Raw genomic sequence first — 17,867 nt, 5'->3', positions numbered from 1 at the left:
GCTGACAGCGGCCTCACTCAGGCCTCAGCAGCAGCAGCTCTTGGCCTGCAGCTGGCATAGGGGACCACAGGGCTGGCCTGACATCCCGGCCAGGAGCCTGGGGAGCTGGCCGTCAAAGGGGTTCTTCGGGGCCCAGCTGTGGGGCTGCACAGAGCTGCTCTGGGTGGGGTGGGAAGGACACTGAGTGACACCTGCCGGCTCCCACCCCCTGCTGTCCTCCATCCCACGTCTGGGTCCCGGGCAAGGCTGTGATGGAAGGGGGCTCCACATAGCAAATAACAAGAATGATGTCTCCATTCGCGGAAAGCCTGGTGCAGCCACTGGGCTCAGCTGAACCCTCCTGACATCTTTGCACCCACCCCCTGCAGGAGGTGCCCCATCACTCCCATTGTGCAGAGGAGGAAACGGAGGCACCGAGAGGTTAAGTGACTCACCCAGGGTCACACAGCCCGTAAGAGGTGAGGTCAAGAGCTGAGCCCAGGCAGTTTGGTTCCAAAGCCGTGCTGTTAACTTCTAAGCAATCTAACTTTAAACAAAATGTTGTGTGTATGGGTGTGGGTGTGTGTGGGTATGTGGGTGTGTGTGGGTATGTATGTGGGTGTGCAGGGGAGACAGGGTGTTGGAAACCACTGGGCAAAGAGATCCAGTCCAGATTCCCCGGTCTGGCACCTGACCCTCCTGACCCTCTAGCCTCATCTCCCGCCGCCCCACCCCTCCCATCGTGCTCAGCTCACCATCACGCCTTTGCTCACACTGGTTCCTCCTTTGACAATGACCTCCTTCTGTTTTTTTGCCTAACAGCCCTCCCCTCCAGGTCTGGGCTCTCACGGCCTGCCAGACAGACTCGGCCATCTGCTCCCCTCTCCTGGCCTTGGCCCCGAGCTCATCACATCCCTGAGGGCCCCCACCCCAGTCCTCGTCAGGACCTCACAGGCCGCCGGGAGGGTTTGTGGAGACCCTGTACACAGCGAGGACCAGGGAGATGACAGCAGGCGTCTCCTGGGGCTCAAGGAAGGCAGGACAGCCCAGGATCTCCCCTCTGCCCCATGAGGAGGCCTTGGGAGGATGGGACCATGTCCTAAACCCCTCACAGCCTCTAGCCAGCAGGTGGTCACCATGTGGTATCAGCCAGGGCCGCCCCAGGGCTCCCCAGCCACACTGTGTCAGCAGCTGCTCTCCCTGAAGTCCCTGCACCTGGACAGGCCCCGGGTCCCCCTAGATCGCCCGTCAGCCTCCCTATGTGTGCTGCTCTGGGTGATGGTGCAGCCTCAGGCCCTGTTACCCCTCCACGCCTGTGAATGCCTTTCTCTTCCCTTGTGGCTCAGGTCACCCCACCCCCTCCAGGGAGCCTTCCGGAATCAAACCACTCTTTCAAGCACGTGAGGTCTCTCCTTCCTGTGTAGGGTGTCCTCCTCACCCTGCCAGCACTTGGCACCCTGTGGCCATTGCCAGCTGGGCCTCTAAGGGCCAGGTGGTCTATCCAACTACAGGACGGGGACGATATATCAGTCCTCACAAGGCTGAGCAAGGAGTAGAGACAATCCTTATGGGGATTTAAGCCCAGGGCCCAGCTTACTGTAACCGTTCAGGAATGTTCTGCTGCCACCATCACCATCATCACAATCTTAATCACCATCACCACCATCGTCACGGGGGTTGCTATGGACACACCGACCACCACGCAGACCCATCATGACCTGTTCTCACCTTGATCCCCACTTAGCCAGGTGAGCCTAGGGATGAGGTCTGATTGCTCTGTGTCCCCAGCAGGGAACAAAGGTTTGATGTATACTTGTGATTTAAACAGCTGCCGTCCCCAATACAGTAAAGCAGGCCTTTGGTCTTCCAGGGAAATTCCGACGGCCTCTCCTAACCTGGCTAATCAATCATCACCCCCCCACCTGTGCATCGTCTGTGTGTGTCAGAGGGACAGACAACAGGGACATTCCTAGCATGTGGAATAATGATTAAAAGCAAGGATTCTGGAACCAAACTGCCTGGGTTTAATCTCAGCTCTGCCCATTCCTACCTGTGTGACCTTCAGCCAGGCCCTTACCCTCTCTGTGCCTCAGTTTCCTCACCTGGAAAATGGGGATACTAATAGTACGTGTCTATACGTGAGACAGTATAGCATATATAATTATTCGCAAGATATGGGGAAACCAAGGCTCAGAGAGTGGCAGCGACCTGCCTAGGGTCACACAGCATGAGGGGAGAGCTGGCCCCGGGTCTCTCTGCGGCCTCTCCCAGCCCCTCTTCCCTCCATGCACTCAGCCTCACCTCCTCCATCCCCCCACCCCAGCACGGCTTCACGGTCGCCAGCGGTCGGAACGGCGCCCACCAGGCACACTCACCACGGGGAGCCGTAGATGCGGAAGCCCCGCACGGTGACCTCCGAGTCCTGCAGGTAGATGCAGTTGGTCAGCAGCGACTGCACGTTCTCGTAGTTCTCCGGCTTCAGCTTCGACACGGACGGGAAGTAGTAGAAGTCCTGCTTGATGAGGTCGGCCATGAACTCCTGGTCGAAGGTCAGCTCGTGGTTGCCTGCGATCACGATCTTGTACTCGTAGGGCAGGCTGCCTGCAGAGCCGACACACACAGACACACGGTGCCCCGCTGTTGGCTTCCGGAGGCCACAGTGCCGGGGGGAGGGGGCAGGCAAGAGCCCCTGCACCCCCTGGCAGAGCTGACCCCCGCTGCCGACAGGCGCCTTCTGATCGGAGGCGGCGGCAGCAACCTGGTCACCATCGCTGTGGCCTCCCTGCCCCCGCCGCTGCTGGGTGACAGGCCGCCTGCCCCCCAGACCAGCGGGACGGGGCTGGACAGTTTCCTGCAGGGCCTCTGAGCTGCAGTGGACCCGGGCTCATCCTCAGGACTCCCCCACCCCCGCTTCTTCTGTCCGGGCCCCTTTTCCACCGGAAGGAGACCCTGCCCTGGGCCCCCAGGCCTGCCTCGCCAGCCTCAATGTCTCAGGCCCCCTCCACCTGGGGGTCTGACCTGTTAGTTTCCACATTAACAGGGACTGCAAGTTCTTTGCAGAGCCCAGGTCAACCCTTTGGAGACCCTACGCTCGGGAAAGATTACACTGCCCATCCCCACCCCTACTGCCATGGAATTCAAAGTCAAAACACGGTCTAAGTGGGAACAAAACAAAACCGTCCGTGTATAACATACACTGAGCTAACACTAGGGTCCTTCCAGCTGTGCGCTCTGCAAATTCCACGCGGTTCCTCGACGCCGTGCTTCTTCCCCTTGCTTTCTCTGGGGCCTTACGTCACAGATGCCCTAGGCAGGTGTGTGCACTGCGTCCCGGGTGACCTGGCCATGGGCTGGGTTCCAGCACAGCCGCCCAAGGCTACCACAGCCCCTCGGCCTCAGTAAACTGGCCGCCACCCGCCCCGGCTCCCCAACACCCGCCGGCAGCCAGCCTGACCCCAGGCTCAGGCCCGGGACTCCCGATCTCCCACCAGCCTCAGCTGCTAGGCTCTCCGGGCCCGGAGAAAGAGTCATGATGGTACCTGATTAGGATAAAAAAATGAATTCTGAAGGTGAACCCCGAGGCCCAAGCCTTTTTCTTGCCCCCTCCCCAAGGGCGTGTCCTGGTGGGTCAAGCAAACACCAAGGGGCGTGTGAAGGTGCCAGCCCAGCATGGGGCCCTGGGGAGATGGGGTGTCCAGGCAGGAGAATGGTGACATTCCATAGCCATTTCACAGACAAGTAACTGCGGCCACGGCATGGAACTTCTAAACCACCTGAGCTCTGGTTTCTGAAGGAGCTGCGACAAAAGACACCAAACTTTACTCTGCGTCTGTTTCAGCAAGAAAGTCGCTTCTTTTGTCCGAATTCTTCAGCAGTGAGTGGCTAGTGAGCACGACCCCGTGCACGTATAAGCCCTACTACACGTCAGGCACGGAGCCAGGCCTTCATCGCGTCCATCATGCAGACGCGGAAACTGAGGCTCCGGAAGCTGCGGGATGATGTGCTGGAGGCCACGTGGCCAGGCAGTCCTGTGTGACCCCAGACTTTCCACCTACTCGGGGAAAGCCCGGGAAAGCGCCCTCGACAAGGCCAGGGCGAGGGCCCCATCCTGACCACCGAGAGCCGTGGCCACACCTCTGGCTCCGGCCTCCCGTCGGGGGTCCCAGGGTGATGCGAAAGGGAACCTGCCCAGAGGACCGCCCCGGGCTAACAGAGACCCACACCTCAGGAGGCGTCTTCTCCGTTCCCAGTGACCATGACTCCCACAGGAGCACACACAGGGCAAAGTGTCCGGCTTTGGAGCCAGCGGACCTGGGTTCTGTCACCTCTCATCCGAGCAGGTCACTTTAACCTGTCTGAGCCTCAGTTTCCCCTCTGATCAACGTGCGTGTGCCTGGTAACCGCCCCTTTCTGGGGGCCAAGGGCCTCGTGTGGCCCCCAGCTCCGCCAAGCCCCTTCCCTGTGGCTGGTCCCACCCAGGGGTAACACAGTCCAGGGACAGCAGAGCTTTCTCACTCTTGACCATGACCTGAAACTCGACCTCCTCTGCCGTGTGAGCCTTCTATCAGAAACCCAATTCCAGAAACGCCTCTTCTCCAAATTCTGAGGACTGTCTGCCTTACTGGGAACCGGGGCCCACAACACCAGGTCAGCTGCGACAGACGTGGGATCAGACTCAGCTCCCCATGAGGCTCCAGGAAGAACCCCGTGTGCCCAGCACTGTGGAAGCTCCAGGAAGGGGCAGGGTGAGTTTTACGCCTGTGCCACACAATGAAGTTCCAGGTACCATAACTACAACCATTATCATATTCTAATTGCAACGAACCCAGTTAGAAACGTCTCCAGCCCGCCCCCTCCCATCCCTGCAGTTGGGACCTGCCCATTCTGCCTGGCCCCAGGCTCCATGGCCGTGGCAAAGGGCTGTTGGGTGGCCGCTCGCCTCCGAGTCTGGCCACAGAGGAGGTGGGGACCCCAGGACGGAGAGAGAAGTTTTTCACAAAACAAGCAGAAAAGCATAATCTGTTCATCACTGCCTCACCGGCCACCCAGACTTCTTTACAGGTTTGAGAAAATAGCGTTCTCTCTTCTTTGGTGTTTGTCAACTCTGGGAGGCTGTCCGATGACAGGCATGGGCTCCAGGGGCTGACAGCTGGGTCCCAGACCCAGTTCTGCCACTAACCGGCTATGTGACTTGACCTCCCCGGGCCTCCGTTTCCTCGCCTGTGAAACAGGCAGAATAACGCCTACCTCGCAAGACCATTCTAGGATTACACAAGACAGTGAATGGAAACACACAAAGCCTTTTGATGTTCAGAAAAAGTCAGCTTCCCTGGGCCAGAGTTTGCAAACTAGAAGCCAGCAGGCCAGCCCTGCCCACAGACGTATTTTGTTTGGCATATGTTTTTGGCTTTTCTAAATTTGCATTTGCTGCCAACATTAAAAATTAGAGAAATTCCAATAAAATGTCATTCTTTCTGTTTTCTAAAAATCAATCAATCAATTTTAAAATCTCACCGTCCTGGCCTAGGCAAGTGCTGAGTGCCTGTGCTTCCCTTAGACAGGAAGCAGAGGGCAGTTTGCCCACTCCCCACCTGCCCCTACTACTCACTCCCAGCCCACTTCACTCATTTTAAGGTACTGCCCACTCCGGGCAGCGTTGGGGACTCTGGCCCCGGCCACAGTCCCTGGAGACGAAAGGGACCAGACCTGGCCCCTGCCCCTCCGAGCTGCCAACCAGGCCGTGGGGATGAGCTCCCCAAGGCCCCTCTGCCTCCCCGCCTCACTCATCCTCCTATCTGTCATCCCAGCCTGGCCCAGGGATGCCGAGACGTCCTCTTGCTCTCCTCACAGGAAAGAATCAGGAGCAGAGAGGAGACGTGTTGGCTTCACCATCTCCATCCCAAGCAGGCCCCAGCAGAAGTCTGGAAAGCGAAGCCCCCGCCAGCACCCCGGGTGACACGGTGCAGAGCCCCCTCTCTCCAGTGAGGCTCAGGCTGCCGGCGGGGAGGGGAGAGGTTGCCTGGGCCTGAGCATCTGGAGCAGGGTCGTGGAGGACAGCCCAGAGAAGCCTGCCATTTCCGGGACCTGACTGTTGGGCCAGACACCCTTGGTAGAAAGGCTGGGCCCTCCCGAGGTGGGCTCTGTCACCTCCGCCTCGAAGCTGGGGAACGAGGGTCCCAGGTCAGGAACCCGCCCAGGTCCCGCAGCAGGTGAGCGGCAGAAGCAATGCTAGGTGCTGGTCCAGCTGACTCCACACCTCTGGGTCAGCAGCTCAGGTTCGTTCAAGGCCACCAGGCCAGCCCCTCGCCACGCTGCAGTCGCGGCCGGAGCCGTGGCCACCACGACTGCCTTCCAGCACCAGTCCGTGAGTTTCCACTTCACGGCATCCACCCACCCCACTCGGCGCGCCGCCCCGGCTGGGGCAGCCCGAGCCGCACTAATGTATTGATGTCATGTCTCTGACTGGGGGTGTTACTTAAGCAAACTAGCAAATTACTCCAACCATACAGTTTCATTTATTTCCGCAGCTCCTGACTACCAGGGACTGAGGAGTGGGCAGGAGGCTGTGGGCTGTCTCCTGTTCCTCCCACCTCGGATCACAGGAGGTAACTGAGGCTTCTTCCCTCCCGGGGAAGAACCAGCTCCCGGACATAAAGCCAGGTGGGGGGCAGCAGCCACAACATGCTGGCGTGACGCGCTCAAATACTGTCTGGGCTCCCCAGGAGGTGGGTGCCACACGGCTTGGGGGCAGGGGGCGCGTCCACTTGTGAACACAGAAACCTGCCAGCACCAGGCCCTGCTGAGCTGGACGTCCAGCCGCAAACACATCTCTGTCTGCGTGGTCACCTGGACTTGGCAACTCGCCAGCTGTGTGTAACCTTCAAAGACACTCAAGTATTATTATCCCCATTTTACGCCTGGGAAAATGGAGGCTCAGAGAGGTTACACAAATCGATAATAAAGTGACGAACAAGCACAGAGGGTGATGGACTCTGACAGTTTTTGTGGCTTGACCTCATCAAACTCATCCTGAACTGGTACCATCACGCTACACCGCCTCTCAGAGGGCAGACAGATCATTGGATGGATGACGGATGGATGGATGGGTGGATGGATGGATGGATGGATGGATGGATGGATGGATGGGTGGATGGATGAGTGGATGGATAGATGGATGGATGGGCAAAGAAGGATGGATTATGGATAGATGAATAGATGGAAAGAGAGAGATGGATGCCTTTATAAATCAATCAATCCATCTTGGGATAGCTCTGTCTCCTTTATAACAGCTGATTTCTGTCTACCTGGATCCCTCCCTTTCCTCCAAATTTTTCTTCCAACTGTCCTGGCAGGGTTTGCTATCCAGACCCACCTTCCTCACCCATAATCCTGACTGGCTCTCTCTGAATCCTCTCCCACTGGACCTGCTCTCTTGTAGATGGGGGTGGGAGAGCCAGAACCAAGGCTCTGGTACAGCTTAACGATCACAGAGGCAGGTGGAAAAGTCCCCTCCTCTGTTCTGGGGCTGCTACCTCTGTTGCTACAACCTAAAGCTGCATTAGGTGCTCACATCAGCCTGCAGCTCTTACCAACCTGATTGTGGATAAAATGCCCAACGACCAATCATCAGAGGCTTTCTGGCTTAGCTTCGTCTTCCCCCTCCTGTATCTGGGTAGTGAATGAGGGAGTGTTTGGGGGCCCTCGATGACCATTTGGCGTGCAGGGGCTTTGTGGGGAAAAAGATGAGATGAAAACAAACTCTTCCTCCCCATGCCTGCCCAGAGGAAATTAATGTTGTTCCCTCTGCCCCTTCTTGCGGCTGTCCTTCCTGGCAGCAGAGAAGAGGGCTACTATACAGGGGGACCACCCCAGTGCCCAGATGGGAGCACCTGCCCTGACAAGCTGCCAAGGGTGCCTGAACCCCGGCTGTTCTCCAGCAGGTGTCTGGGGCTGTGCCCGCTTGGGGAGGCTCCGAGGGGACAAATGGGCCCAATGCCTTCTCACACCCACCTCCCTCAGCCCAACAGAAGCAAAGAATCCAGTCAGCCTATCCCAAAAGCCCAGCAAGCCAGAAACTCATTTTCTTCCCTGAAGCTGGGCCCTGTTTTAACCCCCCGGCCCTGGTCAGCTGCCCACAAGCTCTGTCTGAGCACAGGCTGTGCTCCAGAAGCTGGACAAGGCACCATACAAAGCTTAGCCCTGAGGTCTGTACCAGAAGTGACACACAGCTTCCAATCCACACCCCTCACTGGACAGAGGAGGGAACTGGAGCTCAGAGAGGGAAAGGGGCTTGCCTGAGGTCACACAGCAAGACAACAGCGAACCAGCACTCGAACCCCAGCCTCCCACCTCAGGAACGCAGAACAGTGGTCACACCAGCCAGCCTCTGGTCGGACATGCAGGCTGAGCTGGGGACTGGAAAGACGGGACATTCGGGAAGAGTGGCACAGAGACCTGAGGGTCTGCTTGGCTCCTGGGCCAGGCGCGCCTTGCTGGGATGTGATCTCCCAGCCTCGGGTCTGGGAGAAGCAGCAAGTCCTCGTGGAAACCAGCCCTCCTCCCTGCTTTTCAGAGCTGGTGGGCATTGTTATGCATTTGTATTCTGCGTGATAACGTCCAGCTCATCTTCCCCAAATGCTTCGTTTCTTCTCAGCCAGCTCACTTGAAATCCTGGCATTTGCTAGCCATGGATTTGTTGGTGGTAAAAGGACCATTAGGTATTCATCAGCAGAGAATTGGAAGATGATCACACTATTTTAACTCTTCATTTGCCGTCTATGGCCAAATAGATATGCACCCACATGTAGATTCCACACGGCAGCGAGTATGCGCGGGGTTCGGAGCTCAAAGGGGGATGCAGACGAGAGCTCTGCTACTTGCACTTCCAAGATTAATCTCCCTCCAAAAGGTTACAATTCTTTATCGCTAACGCTTACCCATCCCATTGAACAGAAAGTGCTACCTCCAAACTGCATAATCTGTTAAATTCAACGTGATATATGTGCGAGCTTCTCCGTAATCTGCGCCCCTCCCAGGGCGGCGTATGGGGCCCGGCAGAGTTTTACTGTTCTCTGAACGCAGCGGCAATCAGACAAATGCCCACTTATGGTTCCTCCCGCCCATCCCCGTCTCGCAGAACACAGCAGAGGGGAATGGAATAAAGAGACGGCATAACGATCTCTGATTGCATTTTTAGCGCGTCTTTGACAGTTCCGTGTTTAAACACTTGCCCATGTCTGGGAGATTCACGTGACCAGACTTCTCGGGATGGCGCTCGATCTAGAGTAACTCTGCAATGGAGACTCGGCTTCAAGCTGCCGCCGGGGCTGCAGGGGGCTCGGGCACACGTGTGCCGTCGCCATGCACACACAGACGACACGGGCCGGCGACGCAACAGGGGAATCTGCGTGCAGCCCGAGCGGGCGGGAGAGGCTGAAGACAGGTGCCTGGGCCGAGGGCAGGGCTGAGAGATGGGAGCACACTGCACGGGCTGTGTCCCCCAGACGCTGGTTTGTGCTGCCCTGTGCGCCAGGCACTGTGATAAGCAATTTCGAGGCAACGCTTCTAGACACCCTTAGAAAGCAAGGCTGGACCCCATCTCTGCCTCCTCCTGGCTACTCGGCCTGGAGTGGAAACCCTCACTTCTCTGAGTCTGAGCATCCTCATCTATAAAGGCGGAACGTTTAGGGTTCTGCACAGAGTTCTTGGAAAAATCAAACTAGGGAAGACACATAAAGCCCCTGTATTGTACTTATACAGAGATTTGGTTTAATCAGGTATGCTAAGACTTGCAGACACGGAAATGACTGCCTTGAGGAAGCAGGTTATACTCACAGATCCCTAGAAACAGGGCAAGCGGGCAGAGTATGGGCTAGTGAATAACGCGGGTGGGCTTGGGGCGCAGGGCTGACCCTCGTTGTCTGCTCCCAGGCCCTGGGGCGATTGATTGATCAGGGCAGTGTGTGCGACAGCCCCATGCAGGACGTGGCTGGGGGTGGGGTGTGGAGTCTGGATGAGTTGGTTTGCTTGTGAAAGGTGTGCTCAGAGCTGAGTCCTTTACTATCTCTACAATGGGTTAACTCTGGGGGGGTAGTCCCTCGGGGTCAGCCGGCCTCCAAGATGCCAAGCCATCAGGATTCAGAAAACCAAAGGCATGATTTATACAACCTGGGTGGTAGCTGTTATCGCTGTCTTGAGGGATGTTAGGAGGAGTCAATGCCATGCTCTGCTATGAAATCCAGAAATGTTAGCTGGGAAGATGGAGATGAGAAAAGAGGTCACTTGCCTGGGGTCACACACAGCAGCGCTGGAGTCCAAATCGCCTGCCTCAACCTGGTGTCGAGACACCCCCCCCACTGTAGGACAGACAGTCCTGGGAGGGCAGACCCTCCACCCGCCGAGCTGCAGGCCGGCCCCCTCGGGTCCCACGGGGGAGGCACTGGAGTCACAGCCCAACACCGGTGCCCGTATTTAAAGGCAAATGCGATTTTTCTTCTGTTTCATCCTAACAGCCAAAAATGTTTAACTTTCAAACGTTTGTTTTTCCCGGGAAATGTTTTAAAAACAGGAACATTCAGTCCTAATCATCAGTTTAAATGCCTGTTTCAACTGCTACCGCAGAGCACACAGGACATGAGGCTGAAGGGGACAGCTGAAAGGCTTCTGGGTTCTCCCTCCCCCAAACTAGGCCTCCTGTAGCCAGAAAGATTTTGTGGGAACCTCCCCAGAACACATGCCCGAACACTTCATGAAAGGCTGCCCAGGGCCCTCACAAGGGGCCAAGCTGGTGACCAGGGATGTAACACGCATTCAGAACTCAAGGCTACGGCGCCCCCTCCAGGCCAGGCCCCGGTGGTGCCCTGACCTCTCCTTTCCGCAGCAGGACACACCGCGCACCCCTCTGAGCTGCTTGAGGCCTCTTTGCTCACGCTGTCCCACCCACCTAGGACCCTCTTCCTGCCCTTCTCTCTGAGCCAACTCCAACTGATTCTCCCCTCAATGGGCCCAAGTGCCACCTCCTCCAGGCTGCCTGCCATGAGCATCCTTTTTCACCCAGCACTCGGGGCTCCCAGCTCCGCCCAGCCTGAGCTCTCGCTGTCGCTGCCTCGTCTGCTTCCCCCACCAGCCGGGCGTCCTCCCAGGCTGGGACCAGCCTGCTTCCTCTCCTGCGCCCAGCACAGGGCTGGCTATGGGGGAAGTGCTCATACACGCTCACTGAATCCAAGATGTATTACCATCCTCGTAGGATAGAGGATGAGGATCAGATGGTGAGGGCAATGACTCACCAAAGGTCCCCAAGCAGTCCACTACGGAACGTTCCAGAAGGATCATCGTTAAGATGCTGACCGGCCTGTCGGGTGGCAGCCCCCAAGCTGTCGTGGCTTCCACTCCCTCAACAGACGTCAAGGTGGGCACAAGGCCCAGGTGTGGGGCTGACACCCGGAGGCTCCAGTAAGAGCCTCCCCGGAGGCAGGGAGGCCTGGGTTCAGCCTCGGCTCTGCTACCACATCACCGGACCCGGGTGAGGCCTACCCCTGCTCAGGCCTCAGTTTCCCCATCTATCCCATGAGGAGGTCCTGACCCTTAGAGAGCCCTTTCAGCTTTCTAAGACCCTCCAGGAGGTGCCGGGGTTGCAGGGGGGCTTCCCAAGGCAGGTGCTAATAGGGCCAAACAGCAGGACAGAAAGGGCTCACACAGGGCAGGGCATTGTGAATGCCCACGTGTGCCTGCTTGTTGCTGACATCCTGTGGAATCAACAGTAAAGGAATAAAAAGGTATGACCCTCCACAAGAAGCAAAGCGAGCTGTGGCCAGAGCCCCAGGCGGTTCAGGGACCCAGGCTCAGTGCACGGTCTGACCTAGAACCCATGGGAGCAGGTAGGCCTAGGGCCCCTCCCCCATCACACCTGTCACCACGCCCTTTACCCACCAATCTCCGCAGGAGAGGGTATTTACTCTCAAGGGAAAATAACAGCTCCACAGAGCCCATTTAGGGACCACAAGGCTTGAGGGAGGATGGGCAGTGAGGTCGGAGGCTGAACAACAGCAGGATAAAGTGAAAGAATAAACATAGTGACTGTGCAGACCCCAGGCCCCTTCCCCAGTGAGCTCTCAGGTTCTGGAAGCCAGGCTTGGAAACTGGGGAACTCATTTCTGGGGAGAAAGATAAGTCCAGGAGAAAAAACCTACAGATAGTGATACGAGGGGCTCCCCAGAGAGATGGCCAGGACCCCATCACAGTACAACCTCCACCCCCCCCACACACACACACGTATACACACAGCTTATCAACAGCTTTCAAACGTCTAGTTCTTAAACACAACACACAGGATCATCAGACCTCGGAGAAAAGCCTCCAACCTGAAAATGGAGGCAGAGGCCAAAACAAGAAGAAAGGAAATTGGAGGAAAAGGGGCTGATGCGGGGGGAAAAAATAACATATAATTACCACCATTGGTGAGATACCAGAAGATATTACACCCGTGAAATTCTAGCAGGGTGCTCTTAACAAAAGAAATTAAAACGTGGCAGAATTTTAAAATTTTGGTTAGAGAGTAGAAGATGGAACTGAGGAAATCTCCCAGAGACTGAAACAAAGTGACAATAAAGTGAGTACCAGGCAAGGAAAGAGACAAAAATCAGAGAATCAAAACCAGAGGTCCCACATTTGGATACTACGAAAAAGAAGTCAGAAAAAATAGAGGGGAGGGAAATTTTGAGAAAAAAAAAAAAAGAATATGAGAGAATGTCCCAGGATTAAAGGACAATATTTGCTCCATTAAAAGGGTTACCTGAGTGACCACAATAATGAATGAAAAAACACCCACATCTGAGGCACACTGCCCAGAAACAAAACAGGTCATGTACAAAGGGTGAGATATCCAAACGATAGCAGAATCTTCAAGAGTGACACAGGAAACTAAAAGAAAACAGAGCAATGCCTTCCAAATTTTGAGGGAAAACGATCCGCTACCCAGAATTCTACACCCAGACAAACTACCAATTAAGACTGAGGACAAAATAAAGACTTTTCCTGACATACAATTTTGCCAAACATTTATCTCCAGCACATTCTTTCTCAGAAAGCTACTGAAGGGTGTGTTCCACCAGAATGAGGGAGTAAACCAAGAAAAAGGAAGCCATGGGATCCCGGAACGAGGAGCTCCAAGAGAAAAGGAAGGCGAAGGGAAATGGTGAAGGGGGATCCAGGATGACGAGTGTACACAGTCCTGGCAGGCAGCTAATCCAGGCAGGGGTTGGAGGCTCAGGAAGTATAAGAAAAATGGGCCATCCGATGGCCTGGCCCAGCCCAGCACATTGCTGAGGTGCACTTCAAACCCTGCAGGAGACAGGGATGAACCACAATGGGTACAAGGAAACACAAGCAAACGAAACAATTTACTACTTTAGGAAAAGCAATAGGTTATGCAATGAATATTTAACCAAAAACTGTGATGGGACTACAGCAGAAGGATAAGAGAGGAGATGTGTATATATGGGTAGAGAGACTAAGTTTCTAAATTTTCATTTTTCATAGTAAGACATTAAAAAGTAATCCCTAAAACTGAAAAATAAAAAACAGCAATATAAGGTTGTTACTCAGAGACATCGTGGTGATAAATCGGTAGCTACCAGATTTGCACAGGGAATAGGAATCAGGACTGGGGAGGGGACCTGGGGAGGAGGCTGCTGGCTTTACCATAAGCCTTGTAGCATGTTGTGACTCATTCTGCACATGTATTACCTTAATGCAAATAAAACTGTGATGAAATTAAAAGACGGCATTGGAGGCCAGGCCCTCCTCGCCTGCCTCCTACCTCTGCCCAGGGCAGCCTGACCTCTCACTGGTTCTACCCGCTGCTCAAAATCTAGAACCAAATCAAACTGGGTCACAATTGAATCTGTAGACTGTTTTGCATGGTACTGACATCTTAAGAATCTGATTCTGAGGGTCTAAGGGCTGGGATGACTCTAGCAACCAGGTGCAAAGGCAGGTGACCTGGTCAAGCATCTCCTAACCCTGGTAGGTCAGACAGCCACTAATAACATCACAGGTATCACCTGCTGAGAGTCTGAGACAGGCTCCCTCCTGCCTTACTTCTAACTCTCACAACAGCCCCACAAAATGGGCAGTAGATTGGCAGATGAAGAAATTGGGACTCAGTGAGTTTAAATAACTACAAAATGGGTAAGCAGAGGAGTGGGATTCCATCTGCAGCTGAAGCCTCAATCTCTCCATTTCTGTCGCACCACCAAGACATTACATATGCCAAAGAAATATTCCTCAGGAAAAAAAAGAAAAAAATGGTACCATATACTTGAGTCCTTATAAAATCTCCCCTGCTATGAGGAGCTCTCGATGATTTTATTTTAAACGACATAACATTTTGGAGCTATCTTGTGGCTTCAAAAACAAGCCTTTACAGACCATCTTGAAAAGCAATACAGATGTCAGAACACGTTAAACGAATTCAGCAGAGGTGCAGGATACAAAAACAACGGCAAGGCAAGCAGTTGCCTTTCTATACACTAACAATAAACAATCTGAAAAGGATATTAAGAAAACAATCCTATTTGCAATAGCATCAAAAAGAATAAAATAGGACTTCCCTGGTGGTGCAGTGGTTAAGGATTCACCTGCCAATGCAGGGGACACGGGTTCAAGCCCTGGTCCAGGAAGATCCCACATGCCGCACAGCAACTAAGCCCGTGAGCCACAACTACTCAGCCTGCGCTCTAGAGCCCGCGAGTCACAACTATTGAGCCCGTGTGCCACAACTACTGAAGCCCGCGCATCTAGAGCCCGTGCTCTGCAACAAGAGAAGCCACCACAATGAGAAGCCCACACACTGCAACGAAGAGTAGCCCCCGCTCACCACAACTAGAGAAAGCCCGCGTGCAGCAACGAAGACGCAGTGCAGCCAAAAATAAATAAATAAAATTTTTTTTAAAAAAAAGAATAAAATACTTAGGAATAAATTTAACCAAGGAGGTGAAATATTTGTACACTGAAAACTCCAAAATATCTGCTGAAAGAGACTAAAGAAGACACCAATAAGTGGAAAGAAGTCCTGTGCTCATGGACTGGAAGACTTCATATAGTTAAGATGTCAATACTATCCAAAACAATCTACAGATTCAATGGAATCCCTACAAAAATCTCAATGATGTTTCTTTCAGAAACAGAAAATCCATCCTAAAATTCATATGAAATCTCAAGAGTCCCTGAGTAGCCAAAATAATCTTGAAAAAGAAAAACAAAGTTGGAGGTCCCACACGTCCTGATTTCAAAACTGACTACAAAGCTACAGTAATTAAAACAGTATGGTACTGGCATAAATACAGACATATAGATCAATGCAATAGAAGAGAAAGCCCAGAAATAAACATATATGGTCAAATGATTTTCGACAAAGGGGCTAAGAGGGAAAAGAACAGTCTTTCAACAAATGGTGCTGGGAAAACTGGACATCCAATGCCAAAGAATGAAGCTGGCCCCTTAACATCATATACAAAAATGAACTCAAAACGGAACAAAGATCTAAAGTTAAGAGCTAAAATTATAATACTCTTAAAAGAAACCATAGGGGGGAAGCTCCATGACATTGGATTTGGCAATGATTTCTTGGATATGACACCAAAAGTGCAGGCAACAAAAGAAAAATATATCAAAATTTAAAACTTCTGTACATCAAAGACACCATCAGCAGAGTGAAAAGGCAACCCAAAGACTGGGAAAAGAATTGCAAATCATATTTCTGGTAAGACGTTAATACCCAGAATATACAGAGAGCTCCTAAAACTCAACAACAAAAACCCCCAAACAATCCAATTCAAAAATGGGCAGGGGACTTGCATTGAGATTTCTCCAAAATGGCCAATAAGCACATGAAAAGATGTTCCACGTCACTGATCATTAGGGAACTGCAAATCAAGCTGTGGGATAACAACCTCACATCCATCAGGATGGTTACTATCAGAAAAACAGAAAACCGCAAGCGCCGGTAAAGTTGTGGAGAAATGACAGCCCTTGGACACTGTCGGTAGGAATATAAAACAGAACCGCCGCTGTGGAAAACAGTATGGAAGTTTCTCAAAAAATTAGAAACAGAACTAGCATATGATCCAGCAGTTCCATTTCTGGGTATATGCCCTGAAGAACTGGAAGCAGGGACACAAACAGGCACTTGTATCCTCAAATTCGCAACAGCCCAAAAGTGGGGGAACTCAGGTGTCCATTAACAGATAAACGGATAAGTACGATGTGGCGTAGCCACACAATGGAATATAATTCAGCCTTAAATAGGAAGGAAATTTTGACCCACGCAACAACGTGGATGAACCTTGAGGACATTCTGCTCAGTGAAATGAGCCAGTCACGAAAGAACAACGACTGTGTGATTCCACTTATACGAGGTCCCTGTAATCAAATGCACAGAGACAGGAAGTGGAATGGTGAGCGCCAGGGGCTGGGGAGGAGTCAGTATTAATGGGTGCGGCGTTGCAGTTTGGGAAGATGCCCAGGAGACGGATGGGGCGATGGCTGCACAGCAATGTGAATGTGCTTCACGCCACTGAGCTGCACACTTGAAAAAGGTTAAAATGGTAAATGTGATGTATATTTAACCACGATTTAAATTTTAAAATAATCTTAAAAGAAGAGAACCAAGGGCCTTGAATTCCAGACACTAGAATTGTGAGCAGGTAGAACCATAGATTCTTGGAACTCTTAGAATCCTAGAACCTTAGAGCCCTGGAAGCCAATCATTCTAAAAGCAAACCATTCTAGAACTTTAGAAGTCATCAACATTTACAGGTGGAGAGGGACTGAGTGGCCATCTAGAGTCTTGCCCCCCTCACCCTTCCCCCTTTATCAAAAAGTCCTAATTGAGGAGCTCCAGGCCAGGAAGCCTATACCTGCTTCCATCCTTCCAGAAAATTCCCAGCATGGATGTCACCTGGGGTTTGACAGCCCTGGATGAAAGACATGACTACGGGGACAGATACCTGGCCTTCATGTTACCTTTTTCCAAAAGGTTCCTCTGGTGCCTTGTGACACCTACAGACAACCCTTTTAAAGGGGAAAAAAATTGGCCCAAAACAATATTCTTTGCAGTAGCAACTGAAATAAGTATTTGAAAATGATTAAGGCAAAAGGTTCCTATTTTTTAAATACTTCTTAGTGAAACCAAGTGTTTTAAAGCTAAATAAACATTTTGGAGATTAAGATACATGAAAGTAAAATCATCTTGCCACCTCTGTTGACGTTTACTTCATTCTACAGTCATTCTCCTTGGCCCTAATAAGTGCCGGACCCTGTGCTGGGAGCTGGGGACAGAGAGGTCCCGACCCAGCCCCTTCTCCTGTTGTCCATTGTGGAAAAGATACACGCGGGAAATCTGGGATCTGTGATGCGGGCGGTACCAAGTCATAGGGAACCGTAAACAGTAGCGAGTTTTCCTTTCCCTGACCAGGAGTGAGGGAGGAGCTCTGAAAGGTGGATAAGAGGGAACACCATAGAAATAGCAGCTCTCCAGGCAGGCGAGGCTGGGAAGGGCATCCCGGGAAGAGAACCCCACACCGGCAAAGGCATGCAGGTGGGAGAATCACCTGCTAGGTATTCAGCAATTGCTTAGAAGCCCAGGGCAGACGGGGCTGCAAGTGGGGACAGGCCTGGGAGGGACAGATGGGGTCACACCAGGAGGGGTCTCCACTGCCCGGAGAAGATCTGGACTTCCCCCGGACACAGCAGAAAACCAAAAAAGAGCATTAAGGGGAGAGGGGATACGGTTGGATCGATGAACAAAAAACTTTCAAACACAAATATGACAAACGTTAATCTGGAAAGTGACTATTTTGAGAGGCTGGGATGCTACCAGAGAAAGCCCC

General features: G+C 52.9%; 1 protein-coding gene across 2 annotated transcripts in view; it reads right to left on the bottom strand.

Annotated features, from left to right (window-relative positions):
• The window catches only part of MPPED1 (metallophosphoesterase domain containing 1), a 77,101-nt gene that overhangs the window by 23,745 nt on the left and 35,489 nt on the right, over positions 1 to 17,867 (bottom strand). For both annotated transcript variants that reach the window (XM_067698327.1, XM_067698328.1), the window contains exon 4: positions 2,355 to 2,580. In XM_067698327.1, the coding sequence (XP_067554428.1) occupies positions 2,355 to 2,580 (226 nt within the window). The remainder of the gene's footprint in view (positions 1 to 2,354; positions 2,581 to 17,867) is intronic.

Source organism: Pseudorca crassidens, chromosome 11, assembly GCF_039906515.1.
Source record: "Pseudorca crassidens isolate mPseCra1 chromosome 11, mPseCra1.hap1, whole genome shotgun sequence".
NCBI lineage: Eukaryota > Metazoa > Chordata > Mammalia > Artiodactyla > Delphinidae > Pseudorca > Pseudorca crassidens.
The sequence above is the reverse complement of the archived record's forward strand: the minus strand, read 5'-3'. Positions and strand labels throughout refer to the sequence as shown.